Here is a 24,584-nt window from a genome sequence, read left to right as displayed (position 1 = left end):
GCTTTGCTAGTTTTTGTTTCTCTAGAGAACGCAGTCTAACACACTTCTCCTTCCCCTGCTTTCCTGTCTGTTGGGGGTGGGCCCTCCCCTGTCCTGGATCTCTGGCTGCTGCTCTGTTCTGTTGTCCCTCTGGTTTCTCTTTTCCCCCACTTTTCTGCCTCTTGGGGGTGAGGCCTGGGTCCCTCCCCTTACCTGGATCCCTAGCTGCTGTTCTGCTCTGTCCATGACCCATTGAGAGGGCTTCAATTCCAGTTCATCTTAGGGTTTAGTCTCAGGGGTTCCTTTAGTCTCTTTCGGTCCAGTAGGTCTGGCCTTTTTAAGGAATTTGAATTTTGCTCTACATTTTTCTTCCATTCTATCCAGAACCTTCTATCATGTTCCTGGTCAGAGCAGTCAGTATTGGTAGCCCAGGACCATTTAATTCTGAGCTCAGGTTTGAAGCAGTTATAGTTCATGTGGATTGGTTTCTTCATTGATCCTCTGATTTCCATCATTCTTTTTTTGTTCCACACAAGTAGACACCAACAGGCCATCTTAAATGGCCTTTTGCAAGCTTTTAAAATCCCAGACGCTACCCATCATACTCAACTGTACAATATTACCTTTGTGAACAATGTTATGCCAACTAAGTTGTCCCCTGAGACTATGGCCCCAAGGTCCTAGAGCCAGTAAACCAATCACATGAGTTATTTAGATATGTCTAGGAAAACTCTCTAACTGTGCATCCTATGTGGTTTGTTACAGATGTGGATATACATGCAACACACATAAACATATAGGTGTGTATGTATACATATATATGTTATTGTTAGGTGCCGCTGAGTCGTCTCTGACTCATAGCAACCTTATGTACAACAAAATGAAACACTGCCCAGTCCTGTGCCAGCTTCATGATCCCTGCTTTATCTGAGCCCATCATTGTACCCACTGTGTCAATCCACCTTTTGAGAGCCTTCCCCTTTTTCACTGACCCTCCACTTTACCAAGTATGATATCCTTCTCCAGCAAATAGTCCCTTCTAACAACATGACCAACGTAGATGAGATGAAGTCTGGCCATTCTCGCTCCCAAGGAGCATTTCAGCTTTCAGCTTCACTTCTTTCAGGACAGATTTATATATGTGTATATATAAATAAAGTTCATAAAGTTGCACAGTGATGTATCAGACAGTGGTTTTCTGCTATTCATAAGGTTTTCCCTGCCAATTCTTTGAGAAGTGGATAGCCTCTTCCTTCTTCTTAGTCTGTCTCAGTCTCTAAGTTGCATTGAAACCCATGCGCCATGTGCAACCCTGCCAACACTTGAAACACTGTGTGTGTGTGTGTGTGTGTGTGTATGTATGGGAGCTCTGGTGGCATAGTGTCTAAGGCATATGACTGCTAACCAGAAGGCTGGTGGTTCAAACCCACCAGCCACTCCATGGAAGGAAGGTTGGGCAATCTACTTCTATAGAGACACAGCCTTGGAAACCCAAGGAGGGATCACTTGAGTAGGATCCAACTCGATGGCAGTGAGTTTTATTTATTTATATGTATACACACATACACACATATATGTGTATATATATATACACACACACATACATGTGTGTATATACACACACATACATGTGCATGTATATAATGCCTATTTAAAAAAAAAACAAAAAAAACTCACTGTTGTTGAGATGGATTCGAACTGCCAGCCTTCTGGTTAGCAGTCAAATGCCTTAGACACTATGCCACCTGAGCTCCCATATATGCCTATAGATACACCTATACATGTACATCCATTTATTTGAGTATGTTTTTCTATTCACATACTTATCCACATCTCCCCATGTTACTGTACATATATTTTTTGGTTGTATTTACTATTGTTGCAAAATTGTGTATGCTCTTTTGACCAGAGGACAGAGTGTCCAAGTGATCCTGGCCTAGATCATGTCTGTACTTAGCTCGTCTTGATCATGTGCTGATGAAGTTCCTACTCTCCCTTTTGTGCTTGGATTGGCAGAAGACATTCATTTCATCCTACAGAAGCATTCTGCTTTGACCTATTCCTGAGAGCAGGAAGTAGGTCACAGTGAGCTTGGAAGCAGAAAACACAGGGCAGTCGCCTCCTCTGACCATATTTCAGCAGTACATCCAGTACCTGATCCTTGCTATAGACCTTGTCAGATGCTCTAACTAGGTTAAGCCTTATGTTTCTCAGGACTTGTGGCTTTGCCCACTGACTTCCCCAAAAAGGACTCTTGTAAACTCTCAAGGAAGGTGAAGTCAGACCAAGACTCAGAGAGTGTTCATCCCCGTGTCTCCTGGAAGCTGTCATCTAGTAGTGACAAGACTGCCAGAAATGGCTTCCTAATTAGCTTTTCAAAATAAAACAATACATGTGGCAAAACTATAAATAAATGCAAAACCACGCACACCAAAAAAAAAAATCCATTGCCATCCAGTTGACTCTGACTCATAGCAACCTTATAGGACAGAGGAGAACTGCGTCATAGGGTTTTCAGGGCTATAATCTTTATGAAAGCCAACTGCCACCTCTTTCTCTCATGGAGCAGTTGGTGGGTTCAAACTGCAGCCCTTTTGGTTAGCAGCTGGCACTTAACCACTGCACCACTAAGGCTCCTTTAAAAAAAAGCAAGAGAATGATTAATATAAAAGCAAGAGTAGTAGTTTTCTCTTAGGTAGAATGGGGGACAAGAGGGAAAGATGACTGCAAATGGGGACTTCTAATGTATGAATAATGTTCTATTTCTTAAGCTGAGTGGTGGCTACATGGGTGTTTACATGTTATTATTAAACTTTACATATGTGTTTTATATACTTTTCTACATACACTGTATTTCACAGTAAGTTACCCTAAGCCGACTCTGCAGGGCTTGCGGAGAGATGAGATTCACTATAGAGGAATAGGAAACAAGTCGGTTTTTTCAGCAGGGGATCAACAAATATGAGTCAGTTTCTCCAAAAAGGGTTCAATCCCCTGCCTAAAGAGTGTAAGCCTGGCAGCAGCCAGAGAAAAGTAGGGGGAGGGAGCTGAGCTTCTCACAGATCATTTAATTTCCTCCTTTCCTATCTTAATCTCAGTTCCACCCTCCACCATACCTGGTATCTTTAAATCAGGAGCCTCTCAGATTCAGTTTCTCCAAGGAACTTTTGCAGGGCCTCACTGAGAATGGAAGTCACCTGGCTACGCCTGACAAAGAAAGGGACTTCGGGAGTCCAATCATTTGATAGACTTTTCTACAATCCACTTGTTTTAGCCATGTGCTTCACCTGCTGCCTTGCAAATAACTTGTACCATCAAAGTGTAAGCTTTTCTGAGGTTCTGTGGGGCCAGCACTTGCACTGAAAAGTCCATCTCTCTGCTAAAACAGTTATTAGTTCTCCATCAAACTGTTAGGAATATGTTTTAAATTCATACAGAGTTGTACAAGTCCTTCAAAATGGAATGATTCTGTAAGTAGAATAAAATCTATATTGCCAAATATTTTTTTAACAGGATAGCTCCTAGATTACATTTTCAATCTCTCAAGAGATTCTTTAAAATTTTGTGTCACTTAATAGTTTAGTTTCTATACCTTCTAGGGTCCAGTTCATGGTCCTTGGATCCAGTCACTAATTCCGGATGAATTCGCACATGCTCCATCATTGGCTAGAAGAGTTTGGGTTGACAAATTATAAAAAGCTGAATTTCTGTGCTAAATCTATACAATGGAATACAATCTGGCAATAAAAATGACGTACTGATACATATAACAGTATGTAAGACTCTTGAAATCATTATGTTAAATGAAAAATACTATTCACAAAAGAACACATATTTTATGATACCTTTTGTATGTAATGTTCAGAATAGGCAAATTGATAGAGAAAGTAGATTAGCTGTTGCCTAAAGCTGAAGGATACAGAAACTAGGGGAAAATGAGGAGTGACAGCTAATAGATACAGGATTTTTTTTTTTTTGAGAGGTATAAAAATATTCTAAAATTGGTTCCAGTACAACTCTGTGACTATATTAAAACTACTGAATCGTACAGTTTAAATGGATGAATTGTAAAATATGTGAACTACATCTCAATAAAACTGTTACCATGAAAATAGGGCTGAATTTCTTTTCAAAATTTTTCTGTAACCATTTAATCCAAAAGATTATAAATGTAGTAGTATGTTAACTATCAAAAAAATAACTATTTTAATTTACCTTGACCACTTCTTCAAAAGTCTCCAAGTTTTCCTTCATACTGTAGTGAGAACGTAGAAAGGAGACAAAGTTGCAAGGGTACATTCCGTAAAGGCGATGAAAGAGAGCATAAACACTGGCATGGAGATGGACAAGATAGATTTCTGTCACATGGCCTAGAAAAGGAAACCATTTAGAGGAGACTCTTAGTTGGACACAAGATTGGTGTGTGCAAAATAGACAAAGGCTGCCTACATGCCCTTTATCTACTCCCCTTTTACTCCAAAGATAGCAAAGCAGTAGTTTCAGTAGTTCTCTAAAATACAGATCTAAACACATCAGACACTCCTATTTAAAATCCATCAATGGCTCCCTATGACCTTTGGATAAAATCTGATCTACTCAGTGTGGCATGTAATGGCTCTTACTAATCTAATCTCCGCCCTCCTCTCCGGTCCTTCCCAAAAAAGGATCCCAAACATTTTTACAACACTGAACTACCTTTCTTTTATCATGATAGTTGTTCTCCCTGTAATTTGTAATTCTATTTCTCCATTGTCCAATTAAGCACAAGGTTTTTTATTTTTTTAATTGTGCTTTAGATGCAAATTTATAGTTTGTTTTACATTCAACATTTCATGTACACTGGTTTCACTCCCCAATTACCACCCCCAACTCTAACCCACTCTCTTCCCCTCCATTCCCAGTAGTCCCCTCCCCACCACCCCGTGCTCCTCACAGTTACGTACTCCTGTGTATCCTGGATTTCCTCTGTGTGAATGTTCCCCCTCTGGTGCCCCGTGGTCAACTGCTCCAAGGGTTGTACGTGGGTGCGTTACCCTGGGTTGAGAAGTCTGCGTGTACATCTTATTTACTACTGCGCTGGGAGCCAGCCCCTGGGAGTGAGTTTTATTCCAGGCCCAAAGTGTATCCCAGGGCCATAGTATTGGGGGGTTCCACCAGACTCCATCTGACCAGTAGTTCTGATCATTATTGTGTTTTTGGATTTTGTTCCACATTTTTCCTCCCACTCTATCCAGGATCTCCAGTTTTGATCCCCTCCTGAGCAGCTGGCATTGGTAGCCAGGGACCATCTAGTTCTTCTGGTCTCACGGTCCATCATGCCCTAGGGCTGATTCTTCCAAATGCCCTTGGTTAAGTTCAGGGACTGTCTCACTCATCTCTGTATCCTCAGTGTCTTGTACTATACTGGGTACGTAACAGGCATTCATATAATTGTGGAATGAATGTGTAAGAGCCTTTTACAATCAGTATATAGTTGTAGCTATGCAAATTTAAAGTTACAGAGTGAAAAGACTATTTTCTAAAAATTAACTGAATAAGCTACATACACTACTGAGTGGGAGAAATTGAGAAGTGAGTTAATCTAACCTTACCAAGACTTTATAGAAAAGTCCCTGTCTATAAAAAAGCTCCTCCATAAAGACAGACCACTCCTTTTTCCCAAAGAAGATCCTACTAAATAAACTGGCATCCTATGGGTATTGTGCTTGGTTACTTAATCCTGCACAGGAAGCCACAGTATCCTGTTTCACAGGTCTTAAACATTTCATCCTTTCAATACAGATATCTTATGCTGGGATCACCAAAAGATTGCAAATTTCATATGCTTATAGGTTCTGAACCACAGTGATAGAGCTGTGCCACCTGCCAATATGAAAAGAAAATCCCACAGTATTTGAAATTAGGAAGCTAATTAGGACATGCCGTTTTCCTTCCTCCTTCTGCATATATAATAAACAGGCTCTCAAAATTGGAAATGTGTGTTCTGTCACAAAAGACCAGCGGAGTAAGACAAAAATGTTTGGCAAGTTAGACCGATATAGTTACAGTCACGATTAAAGTTGTTTTTCAGTTTAACTACTGAAAAGTAGAAACTTTTACCTCTCGCCACTTAATTTTCTTCTGATAACTAATCCTTTCAAGCATCCAGAATAAAGAAAATATCTCAATAATCATGCTTCTTATACGTGCTTACAATGTAAGTAACCAAGGTATTTCCTCCTCTTATTAGGCAAAGCCACCCATTTCAGCTATAAAATTCTACATGTCCTTCCCTGACAGTGCATGACTTACTAATCAGTAATGAAAACATTTATCCATTAGGTTCTGACAGGTATATAGGGAGAACTTTACCTGGTTTCTTCAGGCACCACGATGAAAGACGGCCAAAAATATCAAAGAAGTCATGAAGGTGCTGTTTTCCAGACTGTGGAATCATTGGTAACATGGTTATCAACACTAAAACTCCTGTTGTGAGGACTACTACATCAGTGTCAGTCTGCCGGAAAAAAAAGCCAGGTAAGAAGAAAAATGTGTCAGACACAGCATTGGGATCAGTATTAGGGTCAACACTATATGGTATGTGAAGAGGTTCTAAATAACAAACAAAAACCCACTGCCATCAAGTTGATTCCGACTCATAGAGACCCTATAGGATGGAGTAGAACTGCCCCCACAGGGTTTCCAAGACTGCCTCATCTTTCTCTTGCTAGTGGGTTTGAACCATCAACCTTTTGGTTAGCAGCCAAATGCTTTAACCACTTCACCACCAGAGCTCCTTGCTAAATAAAAAAGTAACCACAAATTACAAATTCACTCACATGGCTCATTTCCCTATCCCAAAGGATTCTGGAAGGACAACATTGAAACTGAGTCAACAAGAAAACTACTGATGACTAGCTCTACCTTAAGGAGTATGTGAAGATCATTCACAATACACCTATAACAAACTCAAACAGGAGATGAGTTTAAACTTGACTTTGGGACTTTAATCCTAAAGCCTTAGGATGCTTATTTATAGCACCAAGATATTCTACTTTTTAATAGAAGAGGAAATTTATTCTGTTTTCCTTCATTCATCCAAATCCTAAAAATATTTATTCTTGTTAATTAAAAAAAAAATCACTACACATTGACAAATAATTCACTATTTTTAAAGGACTACAACAACAGAAATAAAATTTAAGAAGAAAAGACTACAATATTAACATATTTTCTTAATGGCTCACCTTCAGAGCAGTATTTAGAGATCAGCAAATAAGAAACAATATGGTGACCTCCAACCATAACTATTGGGTCAAATAACTTTAGGCTAATTGAAGACACTTAATACCCAATGGATAATGAATCAACTCAGACTACCTACAATGGCTCACCTGACTCATAATTAAATCATGAATGTTTGCCAAGTAACTGAAATTCATTAAACAAGACACCCAGTATTCCTATTATAAAAGGAATCTGAGTCTGGAAATAAAGTTATAAATATATTTAGATTTTATACCAAGCACCAAGCCTTTTGTTATGGCAGACCTATCAGGTAAGAAAAACGTAATATACTGGTAGGAGAATGGAGAATATATTATCACATAAATAATCACTCCTAGCATTAAAAAGAACTAACTTCAGTTCAGTTTATTAAAAATTCTAACTGAAGACTTGGGTAATAGTCCATGATTCAATACCAAGGCTTACCCTTTTGGAAGAGATAGTGTTTTGCAATCTGAACTAAATAAATACTCAAAACAGTTTATCCTCAAAACTGGGTAATATTCTCTCTCTCTCTCTCTCTCTCTCTCTCTCTCTCTCTCTATATATATATATATATTTTTTTTTTAATTAACTTGTTAAAATTGTTCCTTTTTTATTAACATTAAATGATTTTTATGATGCCCTGACAATGTGACTCCTTGAGCCCACCTCTAGGGAGAATAAAACACAGTTACCCTTATTGGTAGAGACAAAAATCAATTTGCATGGTGTTGTATCAGATGAATCCAAAGGTACTGCCATCCTGGAACAAATACTACTGGATATTTTCATGTCTCTGTGAGGTACAGCCAGTTAATATTAACCACATTTTCTTATTTTATAGATAGGAAGCAAGTCCAGGAACTAAAACAGATTAAGCAAATAGCCCTGAGTATTTCAGCAAGCTATTGTCAAAAGTAAACCATAAAGTTCTATTTAAATTATGACTCCCTATATAGAAAAATGCAATAAATTTAGTGCAAAAAAAGTAGACTGCATTTCACTAGACCTTGTATCAACAAAATCTTAATTACAGCTGCAACAAGAACATGTTCCTAAATGGCTAAAAGGCTAACCCGTTCTAATCCAGCACACCTATTACCTAAAAGAGAAATAAGAAACAAGGGTGGGGTGGGATTGGGTGTTATCAAAAGAGAAATCAGTGTTTTAAACTGAGAAAAGACTAGAAAATGACATAGGAAAGGTTTGGAATAATGTAATTTTTTAACCAATCTGACTGAAATTTTACCATATTTGCTTGAACAAAAGACATTAAACACAGTGATACATGTGAAAACTTACTCATCAAGTAGCAATACTACCTTTAAGAAAAATCTAATGCCTAGAAGTTTTTAAAAAAAAAAAAAACCCTGAAGTTAAAATCTAGCTTGAGTGCTTTTAATTGTTCAAAATTCCAGAAACTGTGTTTGTAATTTCAATCAAATCTTTGCAAATATCCTACCTTGAGACATTTTAGTAAAGAAGGCAAAAGCGGTGCTTGAGAGAGCTTGTGCTTCCACGATGGCTGTAGTCGTATCACATGCCCCAAGAGAGAGAGGATAGATAAACGAGTGGTGGCTTTGCCCAAATGTTCATTAATCTTGTCCAAGAGGTGCTGAACGTGTAAAAGAATAGGAAATCCTCAGACGACGGTATGAAGTTAACACAAATTAAGACAGCACTGATGCACTGCAATCTCCCAAGCCTTTCCTCTGATGTAGGCCAAGCACACAGAGAGAACAAATCCAAGATTTTTTAAACCAAATTAGCAAATAAAACACTTCTGTATTTGGCCTGAGAGATGGCAGCCAGTTTGCAATTTCTGAAAAAGGAGCCCATAATACAGGTGTGCAAAAGATGAGGAAATAGCTATGTAGCACCTCATTCTCAAGTACAAATCTTACACTTCTTATAATAACCATTGCTGCCAAGCCTGGGGTAGCTTGTCAAAGCTGGGAGGGGATTCTGCTGGAAGCAACTACTTATTGATATAGTAGCTCAGCCTACATAATTTGGCTTCAAATATAAATAAGGTAGCAGCAGAAGTTAAAATTCTGCCCAGAGGCAAAAAAATGTAAGATTTTTCATAAAAGGTATACAATGGCAAGGTCTTAATATCCTAGTAAGGTCAGCCTCGTATATGAACTCAAAACTTACCTAAGTCTGCTTTTTCAGCTATTCACCAAATAAGCAAACAAACAAAACTACAAAAACAAAACAAAACAAAGAAACCCTCCAAGTGCCTGGTGCTGGAAAACAAGATTGACTAGACTCATTAGTTACCTGCACTAACAGAATTTCCCTTATTAAAAAAAGTCTAAAATCCTCTTCAAAACAAAGAGTTTAAAGATCGGTACCTCACAAGTCAATACTTTCATTGCACAATTATAGTATCAGAATTACAGAATTTCTTTAAACAAAATCTAAAGAAGCTTCTGAAATGTTTTATTTTGTAAAGTTTTCAGGGAACATGAAATCCTGCAAATTATCTTTATATGTAGTTATCACTTGAGAACAATGTCATCTGCAGAATAAAGTCATCGAAGAAATAGACTCTGGATAAATTGTGTAGTAGATCTGTATAGCTACTGTTACTCTCAGGGAATGTATTAAACACTCTTATATTTCAGCAGTTACCTTATCATGTGGCTCTTGCAATGTAGTCAGGATGTGCAATACCGGCTGTGAGTTGGTTTCCAGGTAATAATCCACCAAAGTGTTTACAAGCATAGGACCTCGGTCTAAATAAAGAGAAGGGTAGTTTATAGGAGTTATGTCTTCTAACATTCTAAATTTACCTCAAATAGCTTCCTGTCCCAAAATCCAAAAACTATCTTCCTATGCTACTCAAATTTATATTAGCTTTATATTTCTGCCTTCTTAAATTTATTTATATCTATTTTAACAATAGAATAATTCTAAACTTATTTGTCTAAATAGTCATAAAAGCATACAAAATGCCTTATCTTTAAATTTTAAATTAAAAAAAAAATTCATGTCTACTCTTTAAAGGCAGACTACATAAAAGTATATGAAATAAAAGTCCCCTTTACAACTGCCTCCCAACCCACTCTTCAGAGATAAGTATCTTTACATTTGGGTGTCTTTTTAAAACCTTTTCCTACTTGCATTCTCTTTCTCCTTTCTCTCTCTCTCACCCCCTCCTTAGGTCCACCATATACATAGTTTATGTGTATATTTCACTTCACAATGTACTGCAGACACCTTCCCATGTCAGTACACGTAGCTTATTTCATTTTTTTCACTGACCTCATAGTGCTTCACTATATGGCTCTACATAATTAATCATTTACCTGTTGAATGATATTTGGGTTTTTCTAATTTTTCACTATATTTCATTCAAGGCTATAATGAAGTACACATTCTTTTAACTGACCAAATGATATGAGCTTTTAAATTGATGATGGATACTCCAAAAAGGCTAAACACTAATTTATACTTCTGCTAACAGTGCCCATATTCTATTATCAATATTTGATTTTGGCCAATCTACTAGGAAAGAAAGGGTACTGTTTAAATTTGTATTTCTTTAATTAAAAAGGAGTTAAGCATTTTTATATTTAAAAAAACATGTATTATTTATAGATGAAATGATGTATCTGAGATTTGTTCTAAAATAAAGTGGACAGGAGTCAGAAAGGACTGATGGAATAAGAATGGCAGAAATTTTGAAGCTGGGTTATTGATATGAGTTTTTTACTTCCAATGTGTATATATTTAAATATTTTCATAATTAAAAGTTTTAAACACACACACACACACACACATACACAGTGAATCCATGTGTAATATATTTTAGTGGTTTTAAAAACCCTCTTTAGAAGATGAAAATTAAAATTTATCATCACACTTTATTTACCTCTACGTCATTCCCTTCTGATTAGCAGAAAAACAAAAAAATATTATTTTGCTTACCAGAATTGAGGTTGTCTTTCAAGACAGTTGTTATGTCATCTCGCACACCTAGCTTGGAGGAATCTAGCATGGAGAGTAGCTCCTCGATATTTGTTTGTTGGGCCATTATCTCGTATGGAGGGGCTTAGGTCAGTTCCAGTACATGCGTTAAAGACTCCAAAGGCTCTTCATTGGTGCCACTACCAGACTGAAAAAAAGGCAGGCTAATGATGTGATAAAATGGCCCCATTTTACCTCACAAAAAAACCACCTACAAAACAAACCAGCTAATGTGCTAAACGCAGTGAAAAGTCTGGCTAAAACTTAAAGAAGCTAGAGTGTGAGAATAATGTCACCTTTGACAATTTTATGAATAAGATGAGTTCTCAGAAAAGCAAACATCAATGAGAAACTCAAGAAACTGATACTTCTTCAACTGGATCAGTCAGTACCTTAGTTACAGAACCAAACCTAAGTTTTATTCCTACTTCTGATTCTACCTTGGGGCTTGAGTAAGACAAGACCTTCAAATCACTAGTCTGAGTAGATGAGCAGTTTTCAGAAAAGAACTAAAAGCACACTATTTCTTCTTGACAATCCCATCAATGTCTAAATTAGTATACCACATATTCATAAAACCAGTATCTTCTTTGAACCAGGATCACTTTGTTTTTAGAGTACATTCCTTATCCTAGACATTCATCTCATACCCTAATGTCATTGGTTACCAGGGAAGTGGACATGGACGTGGACCATTAGGACAAACCCTGTTCCCTTCAAAACCTCATCTCTTCCAGGCAACAGAACAGTTGCCTTATCTTTTTATATACAAAAAGCAGGGCATTCTGTAAGTGTCATACTACCCATTTATAATTACTTGTTTCTCCCCACTCTATTTTTTAAAAAACTAATAGTAACAGTTAACATTTATTAGATAAGCATTGCATACTTTTTACAAACATTTACTTATGTACTTCTTATACTACCTCAGTGTGACTGGTACTTTTGTCCTCAACTTACAGGCATAGAAACAGACATCAAGCCGTTTGCTCAGGGTCATAAAGCTAGCAAGAAGCAAAACCAGAGGGAGAAAACTGAAATTTGAACCTAGATCTGCCTGATTCCAAAGCCCTATGTCCTTAATGTAACACTAAGCTTATTTATGATTTTAACCCTCATAGCAATTCTGTGATGTAAGCAAGTATCTTTATTTTCTAAGTGAGAACACAGATACCCAAAAAGGATAAATGACTGCGCCAAAGTCACATGGCAGATGACTATGTATGTCCTTCACAGCTGTATTAAACTATATTCCCATCTTCTATTTGCTTTTCTCTTAGTAAACTAGTGTTTCTTAAGTTTTAGTGTGTATCAAAACCACATCTGAGATGCTCATTGGAAATGTAATTTTCTAGACTCATCCCAGAAATGAATTTGTTGGGGCTCAGGAATTACATTTTAACAAACATCCCCAGGTGATTCTTATATAGGTGATACATATTTTCTGTTTGAGAAACGCTATGCTAATGAAAAATTCAGCTACTGAGCAAAATAAATCAGTCACAAAAGGATAAACATTCTTATGATCCCATTTATGTGAAATATTTAGAGTAGGCAAATGTATGGAGACTGAAGTTTATTAGTGGTAACCAGAGACTGGAAGGAAGGAGAAAGAGGGAGTCATTGTTTAGGAGGCACTTAGCTTCTATTAAGGGTGATGGAAAATCAGGAAACAGAGTAGTGATGGCTGTACAACATGGTGAATGTAATTAATGTCACTGAATTGTACATATTAAAAGTGTTGAAATGGCACATATATTTATGCACACACACAAACACCTACAATCAACAAAAAGGATGGATTGATGAAAGGATAGAGGCATGAATAAACAGATCTGTGAAAAAGCCAAGTATAGTAACATATTAATAGTAAAATCTAGGTTGTGGATATACAGGTACCTGCTGTAAAACCCTATCAACTTTTCTGTATGTTTCAAATTTTTTTAATAAAACGTTGAGGTTCTGGGAAATCCAGCTAAAGAGTTAATCTCCTAGAAGAATGCCAAACTCAAATTAACAATGACCCCAGAAGTTGTTGGATATTAACTTACTATAATCCATGCTTTTATTTAATTATAACCTGGTAATAATATCACTAAGGAGTCTCTGGATGGCACATGGTGACTAAGTGATTGACTACTAGCTAAAAGGTTAGTGGTTTGAATCCACCCAGAGGCCCAGAAGCACCTCAGAAGACAGGCCTGAAGATCTGCTTCCAGAAAGTCACAGCCTTGAAAACTCTACTCTCCACACACGTGGGGTCGCCGTGAGATGGAACTGACTCCACAACAACTAACAATATAACATTCACTGATTTGGCTCTCGATGTCTAGATAGCAATAGCAATTAAAATGTTTTGATAACAAATCATGATGTAGAAATTCGCTGGCTCATACTCCTAACTATAAAGCTTACAGGTACATCTGAGCCTATTTCAAAGGGCTCAGAAATATGAGATCACAACAAAAGATCTGCTGTAAATGACTTCAGAAATAAAAATAGAAACAAATTTCACTTTATTGTAAGTTAATTAAATTAAACCGACAAATAAGATAATACCAAGCTATCAGGGTTTATTGTTCATGGAAAGATTAAATGAGATAATGTATGTAAAGCACTTGTACATACCTGGAACAAATAAACTCACTGACTAGTACTTATATACTGTATTCATAAAGAATATTAGTAAAAAATCTTTGATCACCACTTTCCAAATGACTTTGTATTAGCACATTTAACCAGCTAACTCCCTCATTCATTACGACTTCAGGTAAATCATAAATTATTCCCAATTACTAATAAAGGATACAGTACATGAATTTAAAAGTATTTTGTCCCTAAATAAGTTTTTTCCCCAATAAAAGTGTTACTTACCTACTTTCAATCTAGTCAGACTTTGAGTTTGCCTTTTGTGCATTCAGAAGACAATACTATCAAATGTAGTCCTCCAAATGCAGGCAGCCCCAGAGCACAGAGTGATATGAGCTAAATTCGAAACAAAGATGGCATCCATCCAGTCAACTAGGCGATAGTCAGGGCTAACTGGCATGGCTACCTAGCTTGTTTTTCAGTTTGTAAATTTAATTTAGGCATAAAAGTGTGGTTCTGGAGACTACTCTTCCTAAGTGCTTTATAGAAGGCAAGAATCTGGTTTTATTTTGAACATTAAAAATTAGAACATTTTTGACAAGCTTTTTCTCTTGAGCTCTAAAATCTGACCTTTTAGATGTATTTTTTAATCCCCAGAAAAAAGTACAAATCTTGTGCTTCATGTGGGATGCTTCACATAAGTTACCCAAGTTCAAGCATTTCTGATATTCTAAAAAGGCCACAAAAGAGTATAATAACAAGCTTTCGGAATCAGTCTCATGATTAGAGTATCTATCTCTCCTTTTTAAATTCATTCAAATATTTCTTGAAGGTCTACAAAGTGCAGAGTACTTAGTAGAGAGGAAGACTTACTAACTGGGGAGGAATTCTTCAAATGCAGTGAAGAACTACATGTGCCACAGCAGAAAAATGGATGTAATTCAGTGGGTGCACAAAGAAGAGAAGTGACCAGTTTGATCTGGACTCAGTGATGGTGGTAGGTGAGATACACGCACATTTAACACACTTTACAGCCTATGGAAGACTGGCTGAGAAAAGTAACTTAAAGGTTAGCACCTCAGGCACACTGAAATATCCACTTACAGCTGTGAAAGCTTCTTTAATGAACTACCACCATTTTGGCAGTAACCAAGTATAGAAAACAGAACACAGGAAAAGCCCAAAGACAATACCTGGGTTAGTGTATTTCCTACATGCCAAAACAACATTTCATTTAGTTTAGTATTATCTTTACTGGCTGCATGCCACAGTACAGTGCTACAGCTGACACTATTCATATTAGGGAGCAATGACTTGAATTCTTTCAACAGCCACTCCCCACCCTAAAACCTGTTGCTCGACCAGTCTTCTGGATCTCAGTAAAAGGCACTGTACCAGCCTCTTGGCTTAAGATAAACATCTAGGGATATCCTGGATTCTTCTACCACCCTACTCTCATATCTGACCCACCAGCAAACTCATTCATTTTACCATCCATTTACCAACTGCCCCTGCCCAATCTCCATCATCTCTCATTTGGACTACTATGGCAGCCTCCCTCACTACCCTCCCTGGGCATCCTCCTGCTCCTGCACAATTCATTCACCATCAAATAGCCACAAGAGACTTTTAAACATGGAAATCAGAATTTATCACTCCCCTGTTTAAAATCATCCAATAGCTTCCCACAGTGCTAATAAGAACCAAACTTATGAGAAAGGCCTATAAGGCCCACAACAGCCAGCCGGTTATTAACTGGCCTCCCATCTCAAACCACTCTGCCTCTTCCATTTCTTTGCTCTAGTCTTGCTCTTTGCAAATACATCAAAACTGGTTTTGGCTTAAGGCCTCCGTACTTTCTATATCTGAAATGCTCTTCTCCTACATTTTTGTATGACTGTCTCTATTTCAGGTATCTACTCAAAATGACACCATCTCTGGAAGGCTTCCCCAACCACTCATATTAATCAGCACCCCCCATAAGCTCCTATTTCATCAATAGTTCAGTTTTGTCACAGCACTTATAACCAGCTAAAATTCTTGTTTGTTTGCTGACCTTATTTATTATCTCCCCAGAGCAGAATGTGTACTCCAGGAGAGATCTTGTCTGCCATAACCCCAGACCTTAAAACAGGGCCTAGAATACAACTGACACTTAATGCATATCTCTTTAGAAAGACGAATGTAAAATAACATGTGATCATCATCAAAGGGAAGCAATTATTAGTCTCTCGTATAGTGACATTTCTAAAGCTACAGTTAGATAAAAACTCAAGAAATTAAGTAACACATTTTTCTGAACACTTAGTTCACCTTAAGTCAGTGTTATCCTCAACTCAAGTGCTTCCTATTTGTCAGAGTCACACTAATGACTAAATTTCACGTCTACATGGGTCTTAAAATAAGATCCAAACCTAGGTTACAAGCAGTGAAGAACATGTCCACTCACTGATAACAGAAGTCATGGAAATCACCAAACTGCAGATTGCTCTCCGATTTTCCAACAGTGAAAAACTGTCAGTACACTGTCAATGCACAGTCACCATGTTCTTTCCATTCAATACTTACATTGAATTTTGGAGAGAATTCAACACATCATATCATTTTCCAAAGGCAAACATCACCCAAGATAAGGAAGGAAGGTCACTTTTTCACTTATGACAGGCGAAACACTGCCAAATATACCCAGTTTTAAACAAAACTGGATCTCATTCCTAATGTACCTCAATCTTAATCATGCAATGCCTTAATGTAGCCTTTCTTCCAGTGTCCCACAAAACGTGGCTCAATCCTTTGAACTCCTCTTATAAGAGAGAAGGCTGCCAACGTTCACATCCTGCCTCTACAACTTAACCTTATGCCAGTAGAGCTCCCTAACCTTAGGTAAGTTACCTAATTAGGAGTTTAAAGTGGGTATTAGAAAAAGAACTAAATCCTAGGCTGTTACGAAGATTAAATGAGACCGAGATAACACATGAAAAGCACTTAGAAGAGTGTCTGAGTACATTCAACCATATACTGCCTTTCTATTGTTGTCTCTTCAATCAAATGGGAATACTTCAATGCCTGGATAAAGTCTTTTAATACTACAGAGTATTTGGCACAGTCTACAGATAAAAAAGGCACACTAATTTCAGTAATCTTTCCAATCTTCCTGTTATTTTACATTAAGAATCAGATTTTACCATGAGGAGGTTAAGTATTAGTCACGATATAAAAGATCTTCCTAATTCATGAGGAACTTTGAACCAAGTTTAAACTCCATCACTGGTAATCAGATTTGATCAGAGAGAATACTTCCTATGATCTCAACAAGCATAGAAAGTAGGAATTTACCGAAGTTCAGTTTCAGTTTTATACTTGGCCAAAAGCTGCTCACTGTCTATTAAGTTGAATAACCCAATTGCCTATTCCGGCAGCATTTCTACCATCCTTTAACTTGTGTGTGTGATACCAATAACCAGATGTTCATATAGTTACGATCATACCTAATCTACATGACATCAACAATGTGAACAAGACATGTATTTAGAGTTGCTGCTAAAACCTGAATATTAACTTTCAAATAAGAGTAAAAACATTCTAGATGTAGCATCCAAGTAAAAATCTTTCTGAGCTTTATAAACTGAAATTCTATCAGTTTAAGTATAAATGTAGGCGCTCTGGTGGCATAGTACCTAAGGCATTTGACTGCTAACCAGAAGGCTGGTGGTTCAAACCCACCAGCCAGTCCTCAGAAGGAAGTTTGGGCAATCTACTTCCACAGTGATATTGCCTGAGAAACCCAAGGAGGGGTCGCTATGAGTCAGATCCATCTTAATGGCAGGGTGTTACATTTTGTTGAAATATAATGTATACTTATAATAGTAAAACCTTTAATTAATGTCCATGGTTAATTATTAATTAATTAATTATGCCTGTGATTTTTGTCTTCAAAAACAATTAAGAATTTTCAAATAATTAAATATATTAACTAATAATGTGAATATTAAGAAAGTATACTAGCTAGATTAACTTTACAAATAACAGCATATGCTATTTGAGCCAAATATTTTTTTTAAATTTAAGTAACTCACAGCTAAATAACAGAAATTAAGATTATATCCTAATTCTAACTTTTATAGAATTGTTTTGTAGCATTTATTACAAATTAAATAATCTTTCAGAAATCCATTTAATTTGTAGTCTTTTAATAAGAAGTCTGACTGCTAACCAGAAGGCTGGTGGTTCAAACCCACCAGCTACTCCTCGGAAGGAAGGTTGGGCAATCTATTTCCGTAGTGATACTGCCTGAGAAACCCAAGGAGGGGTCGCTATGAGTTGGGTCCGACTCAATGGCACATAACAACAACAACAACAAGTCTTATTTGGGACTATTTCACATCTTGTGAGGATATAACCCTATCACATCAATTTTATGAGACAAAAATATTCCAAAACTACAGTCAACAATATTCATTGTAAACTATCTTCAAGACAACCATAAAGAATGCAGAGTATGGAGGAAACAAAACATTAAGAAAAGAAAATATCCAAAATATATTTTATACTCACTAGCCAAATTTCAAGATATACCTTACAAAAATATTTTAAGACAATTCCTTAATAGTTTTGAGTCTATGGACACTAAAATTTTAAAAAAAAGCTTGTCAAAATATTGCTATAGGTTACTCTCTTAGTTATCTAGTGCTGCCAAAACAGAAATTCCACAAATGGGTGGCTATAATAAATAGAAATTTTATTTCTCACAGTTTAGGAGGCTAGAAGTCCAAATTCAGGGTGCCAGTTCTAGAAGGACTTTCTCTCTGTTGGCTCTGAAGAAAGGCTCTTGTCTCTTTGAGCTTCTGCTCCTGGGCGATCTTCATATGGCTTGGCATTTCTCACTTGCTTGTTTAATCTCTTTTATATCTCAAAAGAGATTGACTTAAGATATACCCTACACTAATCCTGTCTCATTAATATAACAAAGACAATCAGTTTACAAATGGGATTATAACCACAGGCATAGAGGTTAGGATTTACAACATATTTTTGGCAAATACAATTCAACTCATAACAGCTGCCAACAATTTTTAGTAGATGAAAACAAAGGATTTTTGAGGCTTACGCAAGCTATAAATCCAAGGTACAAGGTTCCTTCTGGAAAACAACCTACCAAAAACTTTTCTGAATTACATTCTGCTCTGTCCAAAAAGGTTAGTGATAGGATTAAATATGCCAATTTAAGATGGGTGTTTATTTGCTATCACATATGTGTATCAGCATCCATAGCAGCAGTTTAGCTGCTGACAGTGGTGACAAAGTATTCTCCTGTACTAAAACTTCAAACTTTTAAAGTGTGACTATTAAAACATAATTAAGAAAAATGTTTAGTAAGATTTGAAATTTAATCTTGTTTTCCAGAATTAACATCTTATAATGGTGAAAGTTGACTTCAGATTCAAAGAGCTGAACACTTGATCATTTGACAACTGATTGAAATTCTTATTTGTGGACTTCTTAGAAAGCATTCCATGCTTGTGAGAGAGCAATAGTCCCTCCTTCTTGCTAGAGAGTCTATAATCTGTATTAATAAATTAATGAACAGACATCAACCTTTAAGGCAAAAATCTCTATCTTATTTCACAATTCCTCTGACCTAAGATGTGGTAGGCAGTGACAGAATATAACCAATGAGCTATTAAAAGAATCACCAGCTGTCTGTATATAAAGACAGTAAACCAAACTTCTCCCTATCATCCTACAGAGACACAATTTTATTGCATTTGGCACCCTTACTGATAAACTTAAAATTACAGTTCAATGATCATTTAGGTCACTAAGACTAAATTCATATGCACAGGAATACCAGACCCTCGATATTTATGAGACAGACTCAGAGAAAAGAGACCATCCACTTCTCAGAGAACTGGCCAGGAAAACCTTATGAACAGTAGTGAAACACTGTCTGATATATTACTGGACAATTTCATGAAAAGCCCTGAAACACAGTCCGATACAGTGCTGGAAGATGAGCCTCTCAGGTCAGAAGGCACTCAAAATATGACTGGGAAAGAGCTGCCTCATCAGAATAGAGCCTACCTTAACGATATGGATAAAGTAGAGCTTTCAGGGCCTCCATTTGCTGAAGTGGCATGACTCAATGTGAGAAGAAAAAACAGCTGCAAACATCCATTGATAATCGGAATCAATGAATGTATGAAGTATGAATCTAGGAAAACTGGAAGTTGTCAAAAATGAAATGGAATGCAAAAAGATTGATCTCCTCATCTTTAGTGAGCTGAAATAGATGGGTTTTGGACATTTTGAATCAGATAACCATATGATCTACTATGCTGGGAATGACAATTGAAGAGGAATGGTGTGGCATTCATCATCACAAAGAATGTTTCAAGATCTATCCTGAAGCATGATGCTGTCAGGGACAGAATAATATTCACACGCCTATAAGAAAAGCCAGTTAATACTACTATTATTCAAATTTACACATCAACCACCAAAGCCAAAGATGAGGAAATTGAAGATTTTTACCAACTTCTGAAGTCTGAAATTGACCAAACATGCAATCAAGATGTGCTGATTATCACTGGTGACTGTAATGCAAAAGTTGGAAACAAAGAAGAATCACTGGTAGCTGGAAAATTTGGCCTTGGATATAGAAATAATGCTGGAGATCACATGATAGAATTTTTCAAGACCAACAACTTATTCATCTCAAATACCTCTTTTCAACAACACAAACGGCAGCTATACACATGGACTTCGCCAGAAGGAGTACAGATTGACTACACCTGTGGCAAGAGGCAATGGAGGCCCACTATCTTCAGCCAAAACAAAGCCAGGAGCTGATTGTGGAATCGACCATCAACTGCTCATTTACAAGTTCAAATTGAAGTTGAAGACAATTAGAACAAGTCCATGAGAGCCAAAATATGACCTTGACTATATCCCTCTGAATTTAGAGACCATTTAAAGAATAGATTTGATGCATTGAACACCAAGGACTGAAAATCAGAGGAATTGTGGGACGACATCAAGAACATCATCCATGAAGAAAGCAAAAGGTCATTAAAAAGACAGGAAATTAAGAAAAGACCAAAATGGATGTCAGAAGAGACTCTGAAACTTGCCCTTGAACGGAGAGTAGCTAAAGCAAAAGGAAAAAATGACAAGGTAAAAGAACTAAATAGAATATTTCAAAGAGCAGCTCGAGAAGACAAAGTCAATTATTATAATGAAATGTGCAATGGAGTTGAAAAGTCAAAAAGGAGAAACACATTTGGCAATCCTCAAGCTGAAAGAACTGAAGAGGAAATTTAACCCTCGAGTTGCAATATTGAAAGATTCTATGGGCAATATATTGAGTGATGTAAGAAACATCTTCAAAAGAAGATGGAAGGAATATACAGAGTCACTGTACCAGAAAGAATTGGTCAACCTCCACCATTTCAGAAGGTGGCATATGATCAAGAACGAATAGTACTGAAGGAAGAAGTCGAAGCTACACTGAGGGAAGTGGTGAAAAACAAGGCTCCAGGAATTGACGGGATACCTACCCACTGAGATGTTTCAACAAACGGATGCCACACTAGAGGCACTCACTCAGCTATGCCAAGAGATCTGGAAGACAACTACCTGACCAACTGACTGGAAAAGATCCATATTTGAACCCATTCCAAAGAAAGTGATCCCACAGAATGTAGAAATTATCAAACAATATCGTTAATATCGCATGCAAGTAAAATCTTATTGAAGATTAATTCAAAAATGGTTGCAGCAGTATATTGTCAGACAACTTCCAGAAACACAAGCTGGATTCAGAAGAGGGCATGGAACTAGGAATATCACTGCTGATGTCAGATGGATTTTGTCTCAAAGCAAAGAATACCAGAAAGATGTTTACTTGTGTTTTGTTGACTATGCAAAGGTATTCGATTACATGTCATAACAAATTTTGGAAAACATTGAGAAGAATGTGAATTCCAGAACACTTGATTGTACTCATGGGGAACTTGTACATACACCAGGAGGCTGTCGTTCGAACAGAACAAGGGGACACTGCATGGTTTAAAATCATGAAGGAAGTACGTCAGGGTTGTATCCTTTCACCATACTTATTCAATCTGTATGCTGAACAAATAATCCGAGAAGCTAGACTATATAAAGAAGAACATGGCATCAGGATTGGAGGAAGACTCATTAACAATTTGCATTATGCAAACAACACAACTTTGCTTACTGAAAGTGAGGATGACTTGAAACACTACAGTCTGCAGTATGGATTGAACCTCAATATAAAGAAAACAAAAATCCTCACAATGGGACCAATAAGCAGCATCATGATAAATGGAGAAAAGATTGAAGCTGTCAAAGACTTCATACTACTTGGTTCTACAATCAACACCACTGGAAGCAGCAGTCAATAGCACTGGGCAAATCTGCTGCAAAGGACCTCTTGCAGGTGCTGAAGAGCAAAGATGTTTCCTTGAAGACTAAGGTGTGCTTGACACAAGCCATGGTATTTTTCAATTGCCTCATATGCATGTGAGAGCTAGACAATGAAAAAAGAAGACCGAAGCTGAGTTGACGCTTTTGAGTTGTGGTGTTGGCGAAGAATGCTAAAAGTACCATGGACTACTAAAAGAACTAACAAATCCATCCTGGACGAAATGCAGCTGGAATGCTCCTTGGAAGCGAGAATGGCCAGACTTCATCTCACCTACTTTGGTCACGTAGTAAGTAGGGACCATTCCCTGGAGAAGGATATCATGCTTGGCAAAGTGGAGGGACAACAAAAAAGGGAAGGCCCTCAACAAGATGGACTGATACAGTGGCCACAACTTTGGGCTCACATAAAGCAAGGATCATGGGACTGGCACAGGACCGGACAGTGTTTTGTTCTGCCGTACATGAGGTCGCTATGAGTAGGAAATGACTCAACGGCACCTAACAACAACATTTATCAAGGAAAGATGATGGGACTTTGAGAAAGTCCAAATTCTCAAAAATTTCTATACCATATAATTTATCCCTCCTTCCAAAATTAATTTAAGACACTTAATAAAGTCATGTTAAGATATAAATTCTAATTCACTAGTTCTATGGTTCTCAACCCTGGATTAACTCTAGAATCACCTGGAGAGCTTACAAAATCCTGAAGCCCAGGGCTGACTCCAGACCAGTTTAAGGAGTGGGGCCAGATACATTTTGGAGTTTTTTGTTTTTGTTTTTAAATCTAAGTGGATTTCTAAGGTACAGCTAAGCTTTAGAATGTCTGCACTAATTAAATGACTTGCTCTGGCATACATATGTCAATTTAATTTAGTGGTTAAGACTAAACTTTGCTGCCAAACAGACATAGAATAGAATCATGGGCCCAGCAAGTACTAGCTACAGGACCTTAGGAAAATTACATAATATCTCTGATCCTGATTCTTCATATGTAAAATGGGATACACCAATAGTGTGACTGTAAAGAATAAAATAAATGATGCATATAAGGCACTCCACACAGTGCTTGGCACTAAATAAGCAGTTAATAAATCATCAGTAATTAGACTAATTACTTCATGCCACAGATGTTCCAGTTCTCAGCAAGTAACCAAAACCATAAATATGAAATCCATGAATACAAACAAAGCATTTATGCATTAATGCAACCATGGATATGATCAACAATTTCCTCCCATCTTCCCCCAACCACTGGACTGAGTTTATGTTTTACCTGCTCTGGGGGACAATTGATACTTCAGTTTCCAGTGCTGTCAACCTGGTCTCTTTCATGGTCACTGAAGGGAAAAAAGACACAAACACACACGTGTGTGTGTGTGTGTGTGTATATATACACATACACACACACACGCACATACATATGTATATAAATATAATCTTACAATGAAGTAAAATCCCAGATGCAATGAGAAGTGAGTTTAGAGTTCATCTGATAAAACTTCTTTTATGTTCACTCTCTAATAGGTGGCCACGTAGTTTCCACCAGAAAAAACACTATCATCATTAGAAACATGTCTCTCTCTGTCTACATTTCTGAACAGATGGTCACTGGAAAATTCTTTATATTGTGTTTAACTTGTAATTGCTGTCGGTCTGCTATACTGGTGCTATAAACACACGGGCAGGATAAGGTCTAGAAATAAAGAGTTCCGAGTTGAAATCCAAGCCCTGCCACTTAATATGGTGTACTTTTGACTATGTTAAGCCTTGAACATCTAACTTTTTGTTACCTCACCTATAAAGTGAGAATAATAATAGCATCTACCTAATAAGGCTGTGTGAGAATTAAGCAAGATGATGCATCCCGTAGCATAGTGTGTGGCACCATGAAATTATTCAAAGAGCTCTGGGCAGCAGGACAGTATTGACTTGTCCTCAACAGTCCTAACAGTAGAAGGCACGAAGTAGTTACAGGGCACAAATCATCCCTCACAAGCCACATACCTTCTCCCTTTCTATTATCCTGCCCCACTACCCTTTCAGTTTCTCAGCGAAGCCACTCTTTTCCCACTTAAGGATGATGAACATGCCTGTCCCTCTCCCTGACAGACTCTACCCTTGTTTCCTTCCCACCTAACGCTTAAAAATCTCAGCTTAAATATTTACTTCATCAGAGAAGCCTTCCTAGGCCTCCCAGACTAGGCCAGGTCCCTTGTTATGTATTCTTAGCAGCCTATATTTCTTTCTATCACTTACCATAACCCAATTAAGTAAGTGTAACTAGTTATTGAACATATCTCTCTTACTAGAAGTTACATCCAGGAAGAGACTGTAGCTTGCTC

At 37.3% G+C, this 24,584-nt stretch overlaps 1 protein-coding gene across 1 annotated transcript in view; it reads right to left on the bottom strand.

Moving 5' to 3' along the window:
- Positions 1–11,269, bottom strand: part of TSC1 (TSC complex subunit 1) — a 53,392-nt gene extending 42,123 nt beyond the window's left edge. The window contains exons 1-6 of the mRNA XM_007944196.2: positions 11,164–11,269; positions 9,865–9,968; positions 8,690–8,842; positions 6,331–6,475; positions 4,195–4,349; positions 3,572–3,645 (exon numbers count right to left, since the gene is read on the bottom strand). Coding sequence (XP_007942387.1) covers positions 3,572–3,645; positions 4,195–4,349; positions 6,331–6,475; positions 8,690–8,842; positions 9,865–9,968; positions 11,164–11,269 — 737 coding nt within the window. The remainder of the gene's footprint in view (positions 1–3,571; positions 3,646–4,194; positions 4,350–6,330; positions 6,476–8,689; positions 8,843–9,864; positions 9,969–11,163) is intronic.
- Between the last annotated feature and the right edge of the window lie 13,315 nt (positions 11,270–24,584).

This window comes from Orycteropus afer, unplaced genomic scaffold (genome assembly GCF_000298275.1).
Source record: "Orycteropus afer afer isolate SDZICR_OR568_19922 unplaced genomic scaffold, OryAfe1.0 scaffold00123, whole genome shotgun sequence".
Taxonomy (NCBI): Eukaryota; Metazoa; Chordata; class Mammalia; order Tubulidentata; family Orycteropodidae; genus Orycteropus; species Orycteropus afer.
This window is presented reverse-complemented; position numbering and strand designations above follow the sequence as displayed.